The sequence below is a fragment of the Pangasianodon hypophthalmus genome, chromosome 12 (assembly GCF_027358585.1).
Source record: "Pangasianodon hypophthalmus isolate fPanHyp1 chromosome 12, fPanHyp1.pri, whole genome shotgun sequence".
In the NCBI taxonomy this organism is placed as follows: Eukaryota; Metazoa; Chordata; class Actinopteri; order Siluriformes; family Pangasiidae; genus Pangasianodon; species Pangasianodon hypophthalmus.
Window position 1 is genome coordinate 22,794,630 of NC_069721.1, and position 23,711 is coordinate 22,818,340.

General features: G+C 38.5%; 2 protein-coding genes across 4 annotated transcripts in view; one reads left to right on the plus strand and one right to left on the minus strand.

Annotated features, from left to right (window-relative positions):
* Positions 1-100: 100 nt before the first annotated feature.
* On the plus strand, positions 101-5,168 carry LOC113527478 (pepsin A-like). The gene is made up of 9 exons (XM_026915340.3): positions 101-232; positions 432-582; positions 750-867; positions 986-1,104; positions 1,257-1,450; positions 2,669-2,785; positions 2,907-3,048; positions 3,992-4,090; positions 4,236-5,168. The coding sequence occupies exons 1-9, from the start codon at positions 174-176 to the stop codon at positions 4,371-4,373; spliced, it is 1,137 nt and encodes a 378-aa protein (XP_026771141.3). The 5' UTR covers positions 101-173; the 3' UTR covers positions 4,374-5,168.
* A 4,757-nt stretch (positions 5,169-9,925) lies between these two features.
* The window catches only part of thrab (thyroid hormone receptor alpha b), a 158,111-nt gene continuing 144,325 nt past the window's right edge, over positions 9,926-23,711 (minus strand). For 2 of the 3 annotated variants that reach the window (XM_026915338.3, XM_053238703.1), the window contains exon 10: positions 9,927-22,221. In XM_026915338.3, the coding sequence (XP_026771139.1) occupies positions 21,971-22,221 (251 nt within the window). In that variant the 3' untranslated portion in view covers positions 9,927-21,970. Of the gene's footprint in view, positions 22,222-23,711 lie in introns of all 3 variants that reach the window. The other variant, XM_053238704.1, reaches the window with a different exon arrangement.

Genomic DNA, 23,711 nt, shown 5'->3' on the forward strand with positions numbered 1-23,711 from the left:
TTGACACTGTCTAGAGGACATCAGTTTTTGCTATTATTCCTTATCGTGTATGACCTATTCAGTTCCTTATCAGGGAGATATAATGAGGAGGTGGATGCTGTATAAAACGAACCTTACCCCGAAGACGTCTTGCAGCCTTTTGAGCTCAATGAACTGAACTCTCCCAAGCAGCCATGATGAAGTGGGCCGTGGTTCTTTGCGCCATGCTGGCACTCTCTGAGTGCTTCATCAGGTGATACTTATCCTCCATCTGTCTCCATCATTCAGTATCTAATGCAACTAACTTCAAAGGGTGTTTTTCTGCATTACTCTCATTGCTTTTCATCTTTACATTAGTTTATGTAGTACTGGGCCAGGGTATTGTCTCTGGATTGCTTTTAAAGCCAGTACGCCAATGACCGATAACATTGTTTTCCATCTCTTTATGGCAGCGTTCCTCTGATCAAGGGGAAGAGTGCTCGTGAAGCACTGGAGGAGAAGGGTCTTTGGGAGGAGTACAGGAAGAAGTACCCTTACAACCCAATGGCCAAGTTCACCCAGAGCTATGCAGTTGGTTATGAATCCATGACCAATGATGCTGATGTAAATTCATTTTTCAGCTTCTGCTGTTGCTAAAACAATGTTAAGACACTAACATGTGCATTAGGAGGTTTCTATGGAGAGAGAATCAATAACTAATGATTTCAAAATGAAATAATAAAAACTCCAGGATTTTTTTTGTAATGGCTTTCCCCTCTTTCTCTCGGCAGCTTTCCTACTACGGCGTGATCTCCATTGGCACTCCTCCTCAGTCTTTCCAGGTTATCTTCGACACCGGCTCTTCCAACCTCTGGGTTCCCTCCGTCTACTGCAGCAGTACTGCTTGCAGTGCGTAGCAACCATCCAACCAATTACCATGTTACTTATTTAGAAATACATATATGCCTCACTGCCAGATGTTAATGATTGCAAGATGCAAGAGCTGAGTTCTTTATCTGTCTTACAGACAACCATGCTAGGTTCAATCCTCAGAAATCCAGCACCTTCCAGGCCACCAACCAGCCTCTGTCAATCCAGTACGGCACTGGCAGCATGACTGGCTTCCTCGGATATGACACTGTTTCGGTCAGAATGTCTGATAAGTTAACCAATAATGGCAGTGATATCACACTATATTTATACTACTTATAACTGACACCTAACATCTGTTTCTGGGTCAAAATTACCTCATTTGTTGATTCATGTTTTAGTTACTTACTTGATGGACTTCTCTCCAGGTGGGCGGTATCCAGGTTCCCCATCAGATCTTTGGACTGAGTCAAACCGAGGCGCCCTTCATGGCCCACATCAAGGCTGACGGCATTCTGGGACTGGCCTACCCTCAACTGGCTGCCTCCAATGCTGAGCCCGTCTTTGACAACATGGTCCAGCAGGGTCTTGTGCAGGATTACTTCTCGGTCTACCTGAGCAGGTAAGAGACACACTGAAAGAATTTTATGGTAACAAAAATGTATTTGGGATACTAAAAATCTTTTACTTGACACAAAATTACCAAGGACAGAGTCAAGAAATGTGTTTAATCTACAGTTTAATAATAGTTAAACACTACAACAACTCAAATAAAGAACTCTCTGGCATAAAGATGACAGTGGAATCTCCGCAGCAATGAAAACAACCTGATACATGTTGTCAAGTAGGAATAGGATAGCAAAGGATACATCAAAGGTTTCTGCAACACTTTTGTTTTAATTAAGTCGTAAGTCAAACATTGCCATTTCAGTTACAGTCGCTGAGGCACAAAGAATTTCATTAAGCAGGAAAGAAGACACTTCACTTTCTGAGGGCAGGAAAATATAGATGTCAGCATATTTCTTATTCTTATTTGTACACGGAGACTTCTGACTTCAGCAACTACCAATATAGACTCATTCTGCTCAAACCAACATGAAGAAAATGGTGGTAATAAAACATGCAAACATCCTGACAGTATTTATAGGATAGGATAGGACATGATAGGATACCATAAGTCAAACATTGCAGTTCCAGTTACAATTGATGAGGCACAAAGAGTCTGAGTAAGCAGGAAAGAAGTCACTTCACTTTCTATGGGTAGGGAAATATATCTGAATTATCACTTATTATTATTATTTGTACACTACATGTAAGCTCCTGACTTCACTGACTACCAATGTAGAACTATCCCAACTCAAACTGACCAGCAGAAAATGGTGGTAATAGGACATAGAAAAGATGATCATTAGACTTTCTTTTGTGGTCAATACCAAGTTTATAACAGAAGTATTAGATAGTAGCAAGAATCTAATCTGCTTGACTTTAAAAATGTGTGTTCAATTCAAGCATATCCACAATCAAGAGTTTGTCTTTGACAAAGCTTTGGTATTTGGTATAAAGCTTGGCTGTCTGAAACTAGTCTTTGGTGTTGCTCTGAAACTGAAGCTATTAAACAGGTAAATTGTAAGTGGTGGCTCAGTGATTAAGGCTTTGGGCTACTGATAGGAAGGTTCAAATCCTGGCCTTAACAAGCTATTGGGTCCAAGAAAGAAACCTTTAACCTTTAAGTGCTCAGTGTATCCTGTCTCAATTGCTAGTCATTTTGGATAAAAACATCAGCAAGTGTAATGGGCAAATGTAAATAATCTGGCAACACGGTCATATCCTCCACCCCCAGCAACTCTCAAAGTGGCAGTGAAGTAATTTTTGGTGGATACAACCCCAAGCACTACACAGGTTCTCTGGTCTGGATCCCTCTGTCATCTGAGACATACTGGCAGATCACCATGGACAGGTAACAATCCAATATTACCCAATTTCTTTGAATGGATTATTACTGATGTATCAAATCCATGTTGCCATTTTACAAACTAGCAACCACAGTCACTGTATTTGGTGTTCTTTTTCTCCCAAAGCGTCACCATCAACGGACAGGTTGTTGCTTGCAGTGGTGGATGCCAGGCTATTGTGGACACTGGCACCTCCCTGATCTCTGGTCCTTCCAGTGACATCAGCAACATCAACAGCTGGGTGGGCGCCACAGTGAGCAATGGAGATGTAAGTAATGGCACTGAGATGTATATTTTTTCCATCTATTTTACAGTGGAATACATGTGTGTCAGTGTTATAATACAGGGCTCACTTTGTGTTATGGCATTCCCATTATATATGGCAATATCACATAGGGTGTATTATCAATCTATGTATTATCTATCTATCTATCTATCTATTTTTGGCATTCACCAGGGTACAAGACTAGGTCCACCATTATTCTTAACAATTTGACCAGTGTTATAACAACAAAGATGAACAAATACAACTCACATGTGTGGTGGCCCAGTAAAACCATTCACATGGTGAAAAAAAACATTCGAATTGGCATTTTCTCTATTATACAGTTTATACAGTATAGTTTTAAAAACTATGGACTTTCTTGAACTGAAATATGCTTCTCTTTTGCAGGTACCTCAATCACAAGTAAAGTTATAACATTAAAAAAAAATCTGTTTACCCTCATGAGTGAAAAAGAAAACAATTTAATTTCATTCCATTACATTCGGATTACAAATGGAATAGATTAGGTTTATGTCCATTTTGCTGTGTCATGTAGCTATGCAAAAACTTGATAAAAAATTGTGATGATCACTGTGTGAGGAAATCACACTTAGCTAGTGAGGTTTTAGACAGCTTTTTCAGCAGAATGTTTTTATCACTGTGTTTGTTAACCTGCCACAACGTGATATTTGCATATTACAAATGTCTAAGTAAGATTATAAAATAATAAAAAAACATTCTGCTGAAATGTGTTTTATGGTTTCTTAAAGCTGAGGTGTCAAAGTATCTTACAGGCAGAAAAAACAGATTTTTCATCTTTTTCACTCCAATGGGTTTCTCTAGACTGATACAAACATATTTTATAGTATAGCATTACTATAGTAGATTTTGTATGTGTATCCATGTTCAAGTCGACTTTTATTAAGGACTATCTGTCATCTTTTAGGCTTTGGTGAACTGCAACAACATTGGAACAATGCCTGTAGTGACCTTTAACATTAACGGCAATGCCTTCACCCTGCCTGCCTCAGCCTACACCCGTCAGGTGAGTTCCAGCAGCACAGCAGCAAACTTTCATGACCTTAGGTCCAGTTCGTTTGGATGAAATGGCTTGGGATGTGAGGATAAGTCGAACATAGCGAAGTGTCTGATCCCTTTCTAACATGCTTAACCCTGCCTGTTCTTTACAGTCTTATTACTACGGCTGCCGCACTGGTTTCAGCCCGAGCAGCTCGAGCCTGTGGATCCTGGGTGATGTGTTCATTAGGCAATACTACACCGTCTTCAACAGAGCAAACAACTCTGTGGGTCTGGCCAAGGCTGTGTAAAAACACGCAATGAATGTCAATTAATGATGCAAGAATAACAGCATAATAAAGTGGTTAGTTCTAGTGAATTCATTGTACTTGAGTGTGATTCAGTTATTGTATCTTGTTGCACTATCAACACCTTTTCAAATCAGTGTAACCTGTGCAAACTGAAAATTTAACTTTCATTTATAGCAAAGAAACATTACAGCATTAAACTAATTCTACAGCTATAAGGCAAAATGTTTCAAAAAATACTCTAGCTTTCCTGGTCATGGCAGGTGGTCACGTGGTTCCTCAATTATAGGTTTTTCCCCTTAAACTCCTGTAATCGATCAGAGGGTCTGGACTCACAGCTCTGTACCATTCCTAATCATTTCTGTATAATTCCTAGTATTTACTGAATAATCTACTTATTAGTGATTCCATGATTGCAGTGCCATTTAGCCCTCGTAACACTTTTTCATTTTTGAATATTGAATATAAAAAAAAAACTTTAACCATTCAACAAAATCCTTAAGCCATCGCAGGAAACAAGGTTTCTGTGTTGATAGGCTGAATTTTGCTCTTAAATGAGCATAGAGTTTCAGGGTTTGAGAGAGAGTAAAGGGTTTGAGGGTTTTAGTTGTTGGTGTTGTTGTTGTTGTTTAGCATAGAATAAGCAAAATCTAAAATGTTGTTATAGTGGACTGGGACAGTGCTGTATATTTTGTAGGTTTTAATAATGTTTTTATTATGTTATATACCCTTTATACTGTTTAAAACGTCTTTTTTTCTTTTACTTTACATGCACATTTGTAAATGTAATATCTGTGGGATTAAAAAAGGCACCCCAGTTATGGAATTAGCCACATGAGCCCTGATGAATAACTGAATAATACCCCGAGAGCACACAAAATGGACATAGTATCCATTGGTGCATTTTCTGCTTCCATTGGAAAAAAAAAACATCATCATCTAACATCGTCATCATCTAACCACTAGATAGGGCTCAAGCTGCACAGTCCATGATGGTACCTCTGTGCAGGTTTGAGTATGGAGTGGAGAAAAATCTGTGAAGGCCTCCATATTTGAATATGCATTCACACTTAGTTGAGAAAAGCCAAGGTTAAAAAAGCAAGCGTCTGCACAGCAGTGTGTCAGTCTGTGGGACGCCTGAGGTTTCTCTACGCCTCTCACAAATGCAGGTAAAAGAAGAGAACCATTTAGATTGGTCTTTTATGGTTAAAATAAGAACTTACTTCAAAATAAAGTATGTGCAACTGTATTCCTGCTTCTCGCACACAAGTCAGTGTACAGCTATTATAAGAAACGCAACTCATGTATTATTTATTCAGGTCTACGCTGACTAGAACTAATGAAAGTAACATTAAGCAGATTAAAGGCTTAGTGATCTATCTGTAGGGGAATGGCCAATCTCTCTCTCTCTCTCTCTCTCTTCATTATGTAAGAACAGGGAGCTAGAAGACACAGGAGTGATGTAACCGTCTATATCCTGTCCGTCCCTACATAACCCTGTATCCCTGTACTCTTTGTGCCCTTATAGGACTGTTATGCAATTCGTATGTCCATATTGTGTCCCTATTTTCACTGAAGTAACCTTTCTGGTGTTTCCCATTTCTGAATCTTAAGCAATTATTTCCCATTGAATGGTTTAGGATCTCACTTAGTGCAGCTGATTATATACATGTCAAATATGATTCTTTTGCACAGTAACTGCAAAAGGTAATTGCATAAAAATGTCACATAATGTCTCAGTACAATTCTTTCCTATTTAAAGTCCTCATGAAATGGCTTGGGAGCCATGATTTGACTCGGTATGTTGACGTATTTCCTTCTGAAACAGGATGTCAGATGGATGGTGTGTTGAAGATCTCGACTGATTTGGTGATTGGTTGGCGAGATACATCATACCCTCACCAACTCAAAAAAAAAAAACAAAAAAACTTGACAGCAGCTTAGTGAACTAACTAAACATGAAGCACAGTAAAGACTTAAATGAGAGCCTTTTCTCAAAAAGATTTCTCACTAATGCCTGTCCAATTTAACCAGGACAATACTCTAGACGACAAGATGTCTTGTGTTTTTGGAGTTAACGTAGGAACGTTATACTTATACTTCTGGAAAGTTTTAAATTGGACAAGGATAAGACAACATAGGTCATCAAAAATTTTAACCTGTTTCCCAGAACTGTCATTTTATTTTCTATGCCTTAATGTTATTAAAAAGGCATGAGTGGTTGATGGTGGACCACTACTGCTTCTACGACTGTCTGCCATCCACCCAAAATGAATTAGAGCTGCACTTCTCAGTTGCGCTTCCCCTGCTTTCAGGTCCTTTTATTTCCATATACTTTTGTTTCTGTTCTAGCCCAGTGTCCACCCCTGTCCTGTCATTGGTTAGTTGTCCTATTGTGTTCACCTGTTCTATGTTTGATCCTTGATTATTTTCTTTATCTGATCGCTAAGTTTTATCATGCTATCTGTCCCATTAATTTTGAGCCTTGTTTTCTGTTTCTAGTTCTAGTTTCTAGATGCTCACATTTCCCCAGATTGTGATGATGGATATTCTTTGTTTAACCCCGTCTTTGACCCACATTATGGACCAGGACAATGTTTCCTGGATTGACCTCAATAAAACAAAAACTTAGTTTACGCGTTTCCTCATCCCATGCCTGAAATTAATTCCTGGCCTTGCCACTGTGCGTCCAATTAATGATGTTCTCTATATTTATCTAAGCTGCATTTCTTCTCTCATCTTTTGCCTACATGGATGAATCCAAAGCTCATTTCCTCTGTACCAGCTCCCCATGAACTCCTTCATATTCATCTGCATGGATCAAAGCCCGAAACACTCCATAAAACGTTTGATCCTGCATGTCCCTCCATCCAGACACAGCTTTGTCCATCGCCGTCCTCTCCTCAGGCATACTCGTCCTCTCCTGACCTGCACGAGGGGACACGAGGATTTGTGAGTAGAGGTGGGGGCTCTTATGTAAGGCACTTTTTTTCCTTCCATGTTTGTCATTCTAAATGAGGAACTGTGTGTGTCAGAGAGTGACAAGTGCTGTCAGAGGCAATTTATTTTGTTTACTAGTGTGACAGAATGGGAGGGTGAGGAAGAGAAAGGCTCAGAAAGGTCTCAACACAACTCATTCAGTAACATTCATTTACTGTTTGCATATAGAGAAAAATATCCTGACTGAATTCTTTTCACTTGACTAAGTAGAAAAATATCCACCCACTGATGGGTGATGGTATGGAATTGCTCACTGAATGCCAGCTGAAACAGCGACATGTGAAGTTGTAATGTTTGCCTGCTCACATTTGGTGCAATATGCATCTAAATCTGGGGATGTTGTAGAAATTATGATGCCAGTCAGAAATAAATCTACATTGACACCACAGTTCAATGTTACTACTCAACAACTTTAACCTTATGTGGTCTTCTTCTTTTGTAGCCCATGTGCCTCGAGGTTTGAAGTGGGTTCTGAGATGCTTTTCAGCATCCTCTGAGGCCTTAAGATCGAACCTGAGCGAGGGCGATTTGGAAGATTCGAAACCTGACAAACGTTGCATAAATGTTTAAAGCTAAAGCGTTATTCGATTACTCCGCACTCATTCCCCTGCAGCTATTGAAAAATATAATCGCTTACAGAAACAGGTTTGCTCGTACTTGCATCTGGATTTGTATACATTCCTCGCTGTCTAGACGCATCACTTGATAAAAGTGTTTTTAAAATAAAATAAAAAGTTTTAAAAATAAAAAATAAAAAATGATAATGATAAAACATGATAAAAATGAGAGAATGAAAAATTTGCATCTGGATAAATGGTTAATCTGTTGATTCTAATTTTTGCTGGATAATTTGGTATTTGGTCAATGAATGCTTTCATGTTTCCATCTAAAACTTTAGCTTAACACAGTCCATGTGAGAGAGAGAGAGAGAGAGAGAGAGAGAGTAATCTACCTTTCAAAGTAAACCACAGTTCAATGTTACTAATCAACAATTCTAACCTTATGTGGTGTTCTTCTGTTGTAGCCCATCCACCTCGAGGTTTGAAGTGTGTTCTGAGATGCCTTTCTGCTCACCATGTTTGTAAAGAGTGGTTATTTGAGTTACCGTAGTCTTCCGCCAACAATCCTCTCTCGTCAACAAGGTGTTTCTGCCCACTGAACAGACGCTCACTGGATGTTTCTTGTTTTTCACACCATTCTCTGTAAACGCTAGAAGATCAGCAGATTCTGAAATCCTCAAACCAGCCCATCTGGCACCAACAACCATGCCATGCTTGAAGTCACTGAGATTTTTTTGAGTTTTTTCCCCCATTCTGATGTTTGATGTGAACATGAATTGAAGATCATGACCTGTAGCTGCATGATTTTATGCATTGCACTGCTGCCACATGGGATCATTGCATGAATGAGCAACTATACAATGTTTAGTAAGTGTAGATTTAGAGCACTAAATCTGAAAAAAGTCAGAAGTTTTACTTTACTGAAGTTCTGTAATGTTTAATGTAAAATATAAGTTGTGACAGGAAGGGGAGGGGTCTGGGGGCAGAAGAGCATGCTGTGAGCAGGCTGCTGATTGGTTGGCTGGAAAGCTGCTCTGGTGAGATCATGACCTTCACTGCAACTTCACCCCCTTTCCGAAAGAGTACATTCAGCCTGCACAATGATTCTCACATGGACTAGTGATTTTCTGAATAAAATTGGATAGTAGGCCTATTATTAAGTCATGTTTTGGGAAAAAGGGTCAGAGAATGCCTTATTTTAAAACCGAATGGAAAATGAATTCCTGCATTCCTGTATAATCGGTACAATCCCGTGTCTCTGGTCTACGGAAAGTTCATGATCTCTTTCAGCAGGGGGCACCACTTTCACAGTCACATGACCAACATTAATCATTCAGCAGTTCACCGTAATGCAGTTTTTTGCTCTCTAGTGCTGATGTAAATTTTATAGCCTTCTAAATTTTATAGACTTCTCCATAATTTAAAAATGTGGAAAGCAGAAAATCTGGATTACGACCAATTCCTGTCCAATTAGAGCAAGTTCTCTTTTATAAACAGGATCGTCAAAACAAAGTACAGACGTTGTTGTGATAATCAGATGATTGCCAGTGATACACTGCAGCTCTTGGGTAAGAAACAGGAAATGAACACAGAGGGAAGTAATGATAATGCACGGAGGTGTGTTGTGTATGGAGGACAAATTATCATAATGAATTCAGAAAAAAACACTGAAGATTTTTATCTTTTTTTGTGTTTTTACAAAAGTATAATACATGTTAAGAGGGAATGGATAAACTTAAGGATAGTCAATAAGTGTGTTATGAATATTAGAGCTTAGTGTGAATCACTTAAAGGTGCAGTTTATAATGGTTAAAAGTGCTTCTAGACTTTTATTAATCATATAATCTCAAAGATCTTGTTAAAAAAAATTGGATCACCAATATTCTTATCTTGAGGATTTGGCTAGCTTTTTCATTTCAGGCTTTTTTTTATTTTATTTTTATTTTTTTTTATAACTTTTCTGGCCTGGAAATTAGTCCCGCCCCCAGCCAGAATAGAGCTACTCAGCAACTTGGAGCCAAAAAAAATAAATAAATAAGTCATGGTGTTGGGGGAGGAGGAATGTTTGAAAAAATTTCACTTGCAATTTCAATTCACCTCAGAGCCAGCAGAGGGCTGTAAACATTACAAACTGCTCCTTTAAACGCTGTTAAAACAGCCAATCCAAACCCCAAACAAAGTCCAGCAAGTGCATGGAGGACAGAGGCGGCAATAACAAACGAGGGAGTCCGTGATATAAATTTAGTCACATATTTATTACATAAATATATAGTAAAATAGACCAGCGACAATTACCATAAAAATATCTTCCTTTAAAATCCTGACCATAAAACAAAATAAAACAAGAAAAAGAAACAAACAAACAAAAAAAAAAAAACCAAAATGCAACAAAAATTGGAAAAATCACACACTGACAATTACAAACACGCTGATTGTCTGGACCTGTTAGAAACAGCCCACCACAAAAAAAAACCTGACATCACACCACCCACTGGACTCGTATTGGAGGAAGGGTGGGTGGGGGGTGGAGACAGGGGCGGGGAAAAGGATGCTGGTAGTGGAGGTGATGGACGTCGGGAGGGAGTGGGTGGTGTGAGAGGAGATCACAGTAAATATTCGGAGGTGTTGTGTTTGTGTGTGTGTGTGTGTGTGTGTGTGTGTGTGCGTGTGTGTGTGTGCGTTATACCCAGCGCTTGCCTTGCATATAGATGTCCTGTGTGTTGCCTTACTGCATATCTGCTCTTTATGAAAATCGAAAATACTGTTAAGGGACTGAGATGCGCCCTGAAGACTGTGACGCACCGCCTTCATATGCTATGACTGGATCTCAGCACTTGATAGCATTTAGCGACCTTTTTTTTTTTTTTAAACCATGATTTCTCTACCAAAGCTTTGTCTGATGGCTGTGTCCTATTTTTATGCGCCCTTAATCATATCACAGTTCACTTGAGTTCGCTAGGATCGGTATCCGAAATGCTTTTATTGGAGAAAAAGACTTCCAGCTAAATCACCTATGAGCTGACCCCTGACCTGAGCCTGCGATAGGTCAGGACCCCTGAGTGACTGTGAAGTACACGCCTTCATTTCCCAGCCGCCTCAGCGATCACAGTGAAACTTGGGATTGAGGAGTGAACCGAAAGGAAAAAAAAGAAATCAGCAGTAGTAGAAGACTCATATTAGTTGAAGTAGTAATGGTAGTTACAATGGGTTTGTTTTTTTTTTGTAGTTGTTGTTCAATGCTGGTAGTTTGGAAATCTATAAACACACTGGTTATAAGTGTTTAAAAGTCCCCGAAGAGTTCAAAATAAAGACGAGAAGACCTGGATAAAACACGAATAGAAGAAACCACACAAGAAAAGATTTTCACAGAAAAACACTGCACTTTTATGTCCTTTAGCGCAAACTCACGGTGTATATATGAGCCTCGTTTTCGTGGATTTTAGAGTTCGTAACATTGCAAAAGATCCCCAGAGGGAGTAGTCCAACAAATTCAGGAATAATACTGGATTTGTATTTTCCAGATATGCAACTTGGAACTGAAATGAGGAATTTGGCTTTCAAAGATTTCAAATCACCAATCCAAACCGATTTAATTCCACAAACACCGTACTCCAACTTCATGGCCAATCTTTTGGTCGTTAGCCAAGGTCAGTGCCAAACAGAGAAGCGTAGACAATCACGCATCAAGCCCAGAAGCATGAGGAAAGAAGAGGAAGAAGTGGGAAGTGGGGTTTTCAGCACCCTCCGAGGCCTTAAGATCGAACCTGAGCGAGTGCGATTCGGAAGCTTTGAAACCTGACAACGTTGCATAAATGTTTGTAGCTAAAGCGTTATTGGATTACTCCACACTCATTCCCTGCGGCTACTGAAAAAATAATCTCTTACATAAACAGGTTTGCTCGTACTTGCATCTGGATTTGTATACATTCCTCGCTGTCTAGGCGCATCACATGATAAAAATGAGAGAATGAAAAATTTGCATCTGGATAAATGGGTAATCTGTTGATCGTAATCTTTGCTGGATAATTTGCTATTTGGTCTGTGGATGCTTTCATGATTCCATCTAAACTTTTAGCTTAACACAGTCCAAGCTGCAAGCTGGTCTGTATTGCTAAATATTGTCAAGATAGTCAAACTGGAAATACGTTTCTTACAGTGTAGCTAGCAAGGTTCTCCTGAATTCTGAACTTTGGTTCTCCATCTCACATAACAACAGACAACACTGAAACAACTGCACTACAGAGAGAGAGAGAGAGAGAGAGAGAGATTAGTTTGTACACAATAGCATCAGAAATCTGTCAGCTGACCTTTTTTTCATTAACTCATGGAAATTGATTTCTTTTTAGAATCGACAGGTCAGATGACATTCACAATTCATGTCTTTCACATCTTCCCTCTCCTTCAGGATGTTCTACTCATTCTCTGTGGCTACATTCATATTTCTATTGCAAAGCTTTGCTTTATACAGCGATCTGTGGCCTTGAGAGGGGCTGTGAGGACGTGTGAAGAGTACAGTTATAGGAATACGGAAATGCACTAACACACACACACACACACACACACACACACACACACATATATATATATATATATATATAGAGAGAGAGAGAGAGAGAGAGAGAGACAAAGCACATACACAACAATACACATACAGGATTGGTTAGTTTGAAAGAAGGTGAGTAAAGCAATGCAAGGTAAAGCGGATACAGGAACACACATCTTTACAACCTTCTGACACAAGTGTGCCTCGTGTACTTGTTTTCATTTTAATCATTTTTTTTAAATTTCCAATTTTTGAGAAAAAAGGGTACTAAACTGTATCATTTCTTGTTCCTAGGATGGTTCTCTTAAGTCTTTTGCACCTTTAGTATCTTTTGCATGGGTAGTGTACCAAAAAAGTTTAACTCTAAAAGATAATTACTAGAGGTGGCTCTGATCTGATAACCAGGAGTGAAAAATGGCGGATATCAGAAGAAATTCAATCTGATCCTGAAGGAATTCCAACTACGCTCCTGAAGGAATCCTGACTAATTCCGCCTGCTACCAAAGGAATTCTCACCCTCTTCTGTAGGAGTTTTTCAGCAATCCCATCTGCTCCCGAAGGAATTCTGACCACTTTCAGAGTATTGCTTGTAGTGCAACAATGTAAGGAAGGTAAAGTAGGTCACGTGATAACAACATTAGTCACGTGGCCTAACGTCAACAACAAATGGTGAGCTACTCATGTTAGTTGTGTAGAAATTCTTCACAATAAAGGAATCGATTTTTTTTGGAAACGAAAACTTTACATATGAAGAAGCTCATTATATTTATACTTTATTAATTTGATTTATATTTGCAATGTAAGTGATTTAAAAATGTTAGGCCACATATTTTTCCCTGGAGTTTTTACGTGCTTCAGTTAAAATAAAATCATTTTAAATCTTAGCTGTTATTTTAAAGAAAAAAATTTATATATATATATATATATATATACACACATACACACACACAGTTTAGTACCCTTTTTGTTCTGAGAGTGTAGAGCATTCCCATGAACGAGGCCCCAAAAAGAAAAACAGACAGCATACACACAAAACCCAAAAATAAAACTAAATGAAAACACACACAGCCTCCACTCTGAGAGCAAAGAATGATGAGTTAACATAACAAAATGGCAGTGGCTTTTATTTTCCATTGTTTATTTAAAAATGCTTCTTGTATAGATTTATATATATATATTTGATATACCTGAGAGAATTCTTTAATTCTTTTTTCCCGTCACTGATAAACAGATGTGGAGTGAACATCATCCTGCTCTCCTCACACACTCTCATGGATGGGTGTGTATCATTAGCGTGTTTCACACTCGGGCTTGGTATACATTCAGACTAATTTGATTAGCTCCAAACAACCTAAACTTCAGAGTTCAGATTAGGCAAAAATTTAGGGTCATGTGACCAGGGTGTTGGATTAAATATATTGCACTTGCTGACTGGTTCGTTTAGGGAGAATGTCAGAATTTTTACAGATAAGGAGAGCCGAGCCGAGCGGAGCCGAGCGGTCCGATCACTCTGATGGAGTTGGAGTAAGTAAAAGAATACTACAGAGTTTTTACTGCATTGTGTGACGATATTAGATGTGAATTTCAACACGTTTCCTTGCACTCAGAAAAGAACTGAAAATCTGTTTAGTTTAAGAACTTGCTTATGATGGAAGTCTAAGGGCAGTTGTTCCAGTCAGTCGATAAAATACACAATAACACTGTAGTTGTTACACTCTAAACATAAAGGTGTTAGGATTAAACACACCTAATGTCTTCTTGCTGATCTTATAGACAACTTTTTGACACAGTAAAGAAAAAAAATGTAAATAATTTTAAAAAAGAGAGAAAAAAAGAAAATGGGCCTGAAAATTAACATTCCTTTTTTTTTTTTTTTTTTTTTTTTTAAGCATGACATTAAGACAGTGCCATTTAAAAAAAGAAAACTGATCCCAAAAATGAACATTTTTTAATGTTATGCAATTTTAAAAAATGAAATGAATTATTCATTATTATTATTATTGTTATTATTATTATTATTATTATTATTGTTATTATTATTATTATTATTATTATATTTACACTTGTAGGTTTGGAAACTGCAACTGCATTATTAATGCATAGCCACAATTTTTTTCTTTTAAAGGCAAGTCATAATGATTTCAACATTTCTAACAGATGGTTAAGTCAAATTGTATCAAATGTAATGTAATTTAAGGTTAAGGTTGGGGTTATGGGTGGAGTTAGTGTTTGAACCTTTACTTCAACTGTATGAAACTGAATAAAATCCAAACATATTCAAATTTGTAAATATTTATCATAAAACAGGTTGATATTTAGTTGTAGAACTTAATTCCAAAATACTGCTTTATGAATAATTTTGCATAAATGCTTATTGATGGAATTTAAACAGCTGCCCTTAGACTTTCCATTATACGTCAGTTTGTAGAATACAGACTGTTCTTTTTCTCAGCGCAGGCAAACGTGAGGAAAATTCAGTTCTGTGTTAATTAAACATTCATCCTTTCATCCATTCATCTTCAGTCACGGCTTTATCCTGGTGGCAAAATGTCAAAGTATTCCTTTAATCTCATCATCATTCAGGCTGAAGTTCCACAGAATTAGCCTACATTTAGCCGTACTCCATGTTTAACATGTACAAATTCCATTCCTTTATAAAGAGCGACTCATTTTTTTTTTTTTTTTTTTTAGGTAGTAGCGATCCACCAACCCATGAGAGCATTGATTACACACACACAAACGCATACATACACAGCGCAAGACACTGACGAATGTTAGCTAAACTCTTCTTAGGAGTTTTTTTTTTTTCAGAGCTGTGACGGACAGACGGACGGACAGACGGACGGACAGACAGACGGACGTGTTTGTTCCCAGGCCCAGGCTCATGCAGTTGCAGCAGAAGCGGGGTGTGAGGGTCAAGCAAATCAAACAAGCAGTGTGCGTTCAGGGCGTGAGGAAAGCTCGTTGCATAGACATTCTTGCTACAAAGCTTTTTTTTATCAGGAGGAAAATCACAGAACTCTAGATTTGGCAAAAAAAATTACAAAAAAACGAAAATCCTTTCCACCTTTCCACCTTCCCTCCCCATGGCATGCCTGTTTGAGTGTCGACATGTGCACCAATAAGGCTTCACTTTTTTTTTAAAAGAATAATAGTATAATTCTTATAACTCACTTGACTCTTCCTTTTCTATCAATCCCTCCATTCGATCAAACACACTAAGGCAGAAAGCGACCGCAGCGGCTCTGTGTGAAGGTACGAGGCACGGGGATCAACTAAAAGGGGGCACTTTTTGTTTTTTTATCATCTCAAAAATTCGACATGCGCATTCACAATGCACACAAGCACACATCCCGATGTACAAAGCAGTTCTAGAGCTACGTATATGCAGGTATTTCGTTTTTTACACGGTGGTGGGAATCAGTTGTCATGACTTGCATTATTTGCATGATTTTCCTGGTCTCTTGAACGTCCAGTATACGAGTGTTGCATATGCGTGACATATCATATACTGAAAAAATCTTTTTTTTTTTTGTATTTACATCCTTGCTTATGGTCAGAATAAAAACGTAAAATAAAACAAACAAGGTAAAAAAAAAAAAAAAAAGAACACAAAAATTGAACAATTGCACCTTGCAGGTGGGTTATAGACAATAGATTCTCAGTTTGTTGTTGTGTAATGTCTTTTTTTTTTTTTTTTTTTTTTTTTTTTTGATAGTAAAGTCCACTCTGCTGGTGACCTGAAGTGAGGTTCTGGTTTCCTGGGCTCGCTTAGAAACCCAGTTCTGTCAGCTACATTCAAGTCCATGACACACTCTCCGATGTCTCACACACATACACACATACACACACATACACACCGATCGCAGTCAGGTTATTAGCATTAGCGCTGATCACTCCCTAGCTAAGCTACAGCCGCCATCCTCCATAACTGGTTTTCAAACCTGAAGCGTCGAGCTGTGTGTGTGCATGCGTGTGTGTGTGAGATAACGACTGACATTTCAGCGCTTTTACCTCGTCGTACATCTCTGTACATACACACTCGCTGCACTTGAACAAAGTGCCTCGCCGATAAGCGCTCCTCCCAAGTTCGTTTGAGTCTTATGTTATGTGAGGTATGAGTAGATTGTGTTTCAGGGTTTTTTTTTTTTTTCATATTTTCAGTCTCTTTTGCATTATTTTCCTTTTTTTTTTTTTACGTTTCAGAGTCTTCGTTCATAAAAAAAAAGAAACAAAACATTAAAAAAAAGAAAATATTCCTGTTGTCATATCTTTTTTTTGTTGTTGTTGTAAATTCATCACCTGGAGAAAAGGACGGACAAAAGGACAGATATACAGACAAACAGAGCGAGTTGGCTTATGGTTACAAACTATTCATGAGGTGAAAAAGGAAGTGAAATTCTTGTCTTGAGTATTTTTTTTTTTTTACATACACTGCACGCATGGTCAAAAAGTGACTACGGCTGTTTTTTTTCTTTCTTACATAGCAGTTAAGCACCATAAAACAGACGAACGAACAAACAAACAAACAAAAAATACATCAAGATTAAGGAAAAAAAAAAAACAAACAACAGAAATAGCTCCAATTTTTTAAACTTTGTTCTGGAGTCCTGAAAGTCATGTTTCATTTTCTTTCTTTTTTTTTTTTGTTAGAATTTCTCCATATTTTTTGTCTCTCAAATAAAATTAGACTTGAAAGGTAGAGCAGCTTCATCACCCCTGCTGTTATGCACACAAACCCAAAATCGATATCAAAACTGGCGACGTCATCATCGTCGTGGTGATTCCTTGATGCATGAGCTTTTGAGGCGGGGTTACAGGAATCGCCGATGAAAGTGGGCGGGGCAACATGGACCATCATATATCTGAGAAGAAGGACGAGCTTCCATTCTGGTTTGCTTTTAGAGCTCAGAGATCTTTGACCCTCTCTTTATGCTCTACCGGTTCACATTCACTCGGCGGTGGTGTGTGGGTGTGGCCAAGGCTCAACCTTGTCTTATAAGGGAGGGGCTTATCCACTGGTGGGGGACGTACGGGTGATGAGTTACACAAAGTATGAGCATTTGATATTTTTTTGTTTTGGAGTAGAAACATGGTGGTGGTAGTTGTAATACTGATTCTGAGAGAGTTCTGAGGAGGCGTGGCTTCTGGCAGAAGTCGCCACGCATATATATAAATGAATAAATGATTGTAGGAAGGGATTGGTTATTTCCTAAGTATAAAATCAACTAATGTTGTGGTTTTAGGACTGATGCTAAGACGAATCATGCTCATGCCCGCTTTCATCTATTTCAAAATTTTCACAAAATATTCCAAACACAACGTTTTGTTGTTGTTGTTTTTTTTTTAGACTGGGCCTTTTTTTGGCCTGGCATCTGTCAGATCTTCATTTTCTTCCATCAAATCCGTGTTTGCTGCTTGATTTTTTAGAGCAACAGCATTTGCTCTTTCCTTTCTTTTTTTTAATTCCTGTTGCTTTCAATTCCCACTCAAGACGGCGTCCATTTTTTAACGGAATGGAAATGGGGACTTCCAAATTTCCAATGTGTCAATTGGTCCCACTTATTTTTTTATTTATAAAAAAAGTACAAAAAAACAGGGAAACTGTCCTCTGTTGTCCTCTCAGCCTGGCTTCGAGTGAGAAAGATGAGAAGTGAGGAAGAGGATGGGGAACAGGGATGAGGATGAGGAACAGGGATGAGGATGAGGAATGGTCGGCCCTCCTGTCTACAGTGGTATTCCGACAAGAGCGAGAGCTGAGGGAGAGCTGAGTCAGTGTGTTCGTTTTAGATTTAGGGTTTTCTTTGTGTTCCTGCTCATGAATACGTCAGTGTGTTCAAGAATGTGTGTGTGTGTGTGTGTGTGTGTGTGTGTGTAGGTGTGAGGAGGAGGCTGTGAGGTAGCTGCTCTCTGTTCAGAGGTGAGGTAGAGCCTGTCAGCACAGAGGCAGTTGTGGAGCCACAGCCAGAGGTGTGCCCGAACTGAGGTACAAAAAAAATAATAATTAAACAACAATACCATAAAACAGCCAGTCCATCAAGCCGCTAGCCTGCCTGCTCTGTCTACACTCATCACTGTGTGTGCGTGTGCGTGTGTGTGTGTGTTTTGTGTGTGTGTGTCACACCCAGAGCGATGTCTGTGCCCAGATAGGGAGATGGTGGAGATGGTTTTAGAGCAACAGCACTGCAGTGCATACAGTAATGAGGCTTTACAGGTGTCTGAGGTTTGTGTGTCCGTGTGTGTGTGTGTGTGTGTGTGCTCAGTCTGGGAGGAACATAATACTATTCAGTGCTATTCATTAGCCTGGTTACCATATGAGCCTGAATTTATTCCTGGGTTTGTGAGCGCGCCTCTCTTACCTTAGCCGTATTCAGAGTTAAAATGTGATTCATTTGTTTTACACTGGAGCCATTTGCCTGCGTGTTCACGTCGCTTTCTAAAGTAACAAGGCAAGCAGGATGAGGTTCGGTAGTTCTGACGAGTTGTGCAGGTCAAAGTTAGCTTCGTCAGCTAGCTAGCAACATGGATATTTCACAGTAGGTTGTTTTATGTTTTACTTTACAACATATTAGGTGCAGTATGTACTGATCTGGCGATGCTGGATGGGTATCTGATTTTTTCGATTCGATCCACAGATTTTATGCCGTGCAACTTTTTGATCGTGCATGTAACTAGAAAATAAAATTTGTCTTTCAAACGTTTTTTTGGCGCACAGATTTTACAGTGTGGCGAATGTGTGGTGAACTGGGAAAAAAGCCTTCAGATTCCCTGTGGCTGAGTTTTCACCAAAATAAGAAAAGAAAAATCTATAAGCCACCTATAACATACTTTGAAACATCTAGTTTAAGAAAATCTGAATATATAACCAAAATGACATGGAAATGTTTTTATTTACAGTTTAACTAACATAACTAGCTAAGTGTCTAAGTTATGTGACGATGTCACATGTTCATCACGTGCTCATTAAGGAGAGCTACCTGCTGTAATGAAATGAACATAAGTCGAACCAGTTTAGTTCGTAATCAGTCTAAATGTCTGTGATGCTCCTGCGCCACACTCGGAATGAAATCTACTTGTTTTTGAAAGTTGTGCAAAAGAGAAATCAGGAAATCAGTTTGCAGATCTATAACACTATAAAAAGTTTATAAAAATTTCATCTCACTCCAAGAAATGTCATCTTACCAAGTGAAAATATCTGATTTATAGTCAGATGTATGTATTATTACCTATTATAAGATTACAATAAACCAAATTATTAATATAAAGATTATTAAACCTATTTCTAGACATTCTTTACTAATTTCAGGCTTGAAACAGTCTCGTTCTATTAGTGGATATTTTTTGCTAATTTTAAACAATAATTCTTAGAAAGAAGCAAAATTATCTGCCAACAGAATAAGAAAATCTTAACGCTGAAATGAGTAAAAAATTTCTAGAAACAGGTTTAATAATCTTATATTTGGTTTATGGTAATCTTATAATATGAAATATTAGATACATTTGACTATATTCAAGATATTTTCACTTTCCGAAATGTAATTTTTGCAGTGTTTGAACAGTTTTTCAGCCTCCCTAAACCTTACACATTACTATGTTTAAATAATATCTTTATTAGAGAATAAGGAGCTCACAAACTGTATCCTGCATGTTTACTCCATTTGAGAAGCCTGAACTATGCGTTTAGACACCGTTTCATTTTTCTACATAATGTCCAATTCATTCAATGCAAGTGTTCCAGCACTTAAAGAGTGAATGGATTCCTCCTGAAAAAAAAACATTCAGTGACTCGATTTGAATTTATGTCTCGCTTTTAAGGTTTTCATTTGACTCACCCTCATATATCTAAATTATGGCTATAATACAAGGCCACTATCTGTATTTGTTTAGTGCTTCAAATATACAGTACATATCTGTATCTGGATTTAAACCTAATGTGGGCGTGGCCTAAACTGGAAGTTTTTTTTTTATATGAACCCTACCACTATGCCGCCGGAAACACTGGACAAACCCGAGAGGTAGAAACATCAGCAGTGTCAGCACAGTGTGTGAATTCTAGCTCTGACAGTTCCTCAACATCACTCTAGTTTATATTTAGTTTCAACTAAGAAATTATGCGAGATTATTTTTGTTTGCACCTGTCCGAGAAAGCAAATTTAATTGGTTCTACTTCACAAAATATCAACAAACTAGTAGCCTAATTTTAAAGACTGCAACCCTGACCAGGCAGTTACTAAGGATGAATGAATGAACGCTGGATGGTCATGTTAATTAGTGTGGTCTTTGTTTATACCATAAGCTTCATATCTGACCGCTTGCTCATGACTCTATAAAAGTAACAACCTCTAGGGTCAATCAGATGCCCTGTGAACATTTCTGACAAAAAAAACCAAACAAAACGAATAGTGTGCCTCCTTTCTGAACAAGTCTGCTCAGAACATGTTCTTGTTCATTCGTAATCGGTTAGATCCCTAATTTAAATGATAGACCTAGAAATGTGATGAGATTTATGAATATCTCGTAAACCAAAAATCGCCCACGCTGAATACGACTCTGTGGAGCGTTGGCACTACAAACCCAGGCCACAACCAGCCAGAACCACAAACTAACACCTCGGCACCGTGCTGTGAGTCTGTGTCTGTTCTCTGAAGTGGTCTACATCCAGGTGAGTGAGTATACATACTTTTAAAACATCCCAAATCCATTCTGAGTAGCTTTTAATTAAATGCAGCACCTGATTTGCTTCTAAGATTCTCCTCCCAGACGGCACACGGGCTCACTATGATCAGTGAAATGAGGTCTGTTCGAGTCGTGCTATGACACTACTGCTACTACGCTGACCTGTTCATTGTGTGTGTATGAAAGAAAAAGAGAACGAGAGACACTGGTGGTCATCACTAGTGGTACCAGGATGATTTTAGACTACTCAAATGGCCTGACCACTGGCTAACACAAATCTAGCGCTGGTTTAGCGCCTGGTTTTTGTACATGCCCTGTGCAACAGAGCTGCTCTGAGTAGCTGGTTTGAGAGTAGTGTGTATGTATGTGTGTGTGTGTGTGTGTGTGTGTGTGTGTGTTGAAGTGTTCTGACTTGAGGTTAGACATCTGTATATGTGTGTGTATGTGTGTATTTGTGTCCATAGCTGCTAAGGTTCACTTTCAGGTAGATCAGTCTAAGACATAGCGCAGAGACAGAAGGGCCACCTGTAAATCGGCTGGCGGAGAAAATCTAAAGGGGGAGGGGTTAAACACTCCGTAAAAAGCAAATGTAGAATAAATAGCCATTTCTGAAAAACATCGAAGGAGAACACGAGCCCCGGTGAAGGTCCTGACGCCGCCTCTGCCTCTGCCATCATGCTGCTGGTGCGTTTGACGCGTGGAAAGGCGGATGAGGTGGGACCGGGACCGGGACTGTGTCGACGTGTTTAAAAGGACGGAGATGGTCAGGTGTGTACATTTAAAAAAAAAAAAAAAAAAAAGTTGCCATTCCTTTCTAGCGCTCACACATCCTGGTCCTCGAAGACCTCGAGGAAGAGTGGAGGGAACAGCTCGGTGGGACACTCCACCTTCATGTGCAGGAAGCGGCTGGCGTGGCATGCACCGATCATGCGCAGGTCCGTCACCTTCATCAGCAGCTTGGGCCAGAAGTGGGGAATGTTGTGCTTGCGATAGTTGATGTAGTGCTCGAACGCCAGCAGGTACGTCTCCTGGCACTTCTCGATCTTCTCCACACACGTCAAACCTGAGCGGTCTGGAAATGAACGAGGGGGGACAAAAAAAAAACTTAATGAACTTAATGAACAGTTCAGACGATGTGTTTCCCCTTACACCGAGAGAGACTTGGTGTCTTTAGACTAATCTCACTTGGATACTGTAGATTTGTTCCTAAGAACTGCTGCTGTATTCATGAAGACTCTTATGCTCATAATGAACCTCCTTTCAACACACTTAGTACCGTTTCTCTTTACACAAGCTTCTAAACAAATGATAGTTTCTGATCTTCGTACTTGTGCATGCATGACGTAGCACACATCTTGAAGTTTTTCTCCAGCTTGATAGAATTGACTTTGTACGTATTCTTACACAACTGTTGATTGACAGACAACGACTGTAAAATATCCACATTACGAGTGCAGTGAGAAAAGCTGGAAACGCAAGAGCAATACTAAGAAAAACGTGGAAATGTTTGTGCAAGGAGCCCAAATAATCAGAGCTTATAACTAATAATTTCATTTTGTGCTTGTCTAAATCCAGTGATTCCATTACAGCGAGTTGAAACGATGTACATGTTAGCGGTATAACTAGATATAAATACTTATTTTTATAGTAGATAGCATGGTTTTTCTCAAGGTTTCACATGAACAAGAAAGCTAATCTATTCCTGGCAGACACCTTGCCCCTGTGAAGTGGTTTTTATCACTTGTTCCCAAACATGCAATCTGATTCATCAGAAGGTTAAAAAAAAAAAAGCTTGATGGTACTCGTTTTTCTGAAAAGTGAAACTTTTAAAAAAATTTAGAAGCTCTTCTATGCACAAAAAGGTGAGAGCAACACTTTTTAAAAACAGTAAGTGTAAAAGAAGCCAAAATTCATCACACAAGCTTATCGTCACTTGTTACTTCTAGACAAATAAGTCTGTATGAACCAAACTGGAACTACATTATCATCCAAGTCTCTTACAATTCCATACAATTCAACCTTTAAATTTTAAAATTTACGTTAAGATATAGATAGAACAGTGTATTTCGGTGTCAGAAACCTACGATAGTGTTTTAGGGTCAAAAATACAAAAAAAAAAAAACAATATTTCTAGAAAAAAAATCATATTTTTTATGAGAAAAAAATTGCAATATTTTGTCATAATACTCTGATAAAATGGTACATATAACATTCATGTGTTAAAATGAGGAATGTTGATTTGGAGAAATAACTGTTTCTTTTTTTAAAGATGAACTCACAGGCAGTGGTTAAAACTATTTTTTCTTATAATATCAGATATTATGATTTTTTTCCCTGATATATTATGACTTTTTTCCTAAAAATATGACAATTTAATCTCAAAATATTTTGACCTTATTTTTTTTTTTTGACGTTATTCTTGAAATCTTGTATTTTAAATTTATAAAGAGAAGCCCTAAAACACCATGGCAGTAACCTCATGCTCCAGTGTGTTGGAGATCTACCAGCCTGTCTGCAGCGCCTGGGTGATTTATTCATGTCATACACGCAAGGCTAAACTGT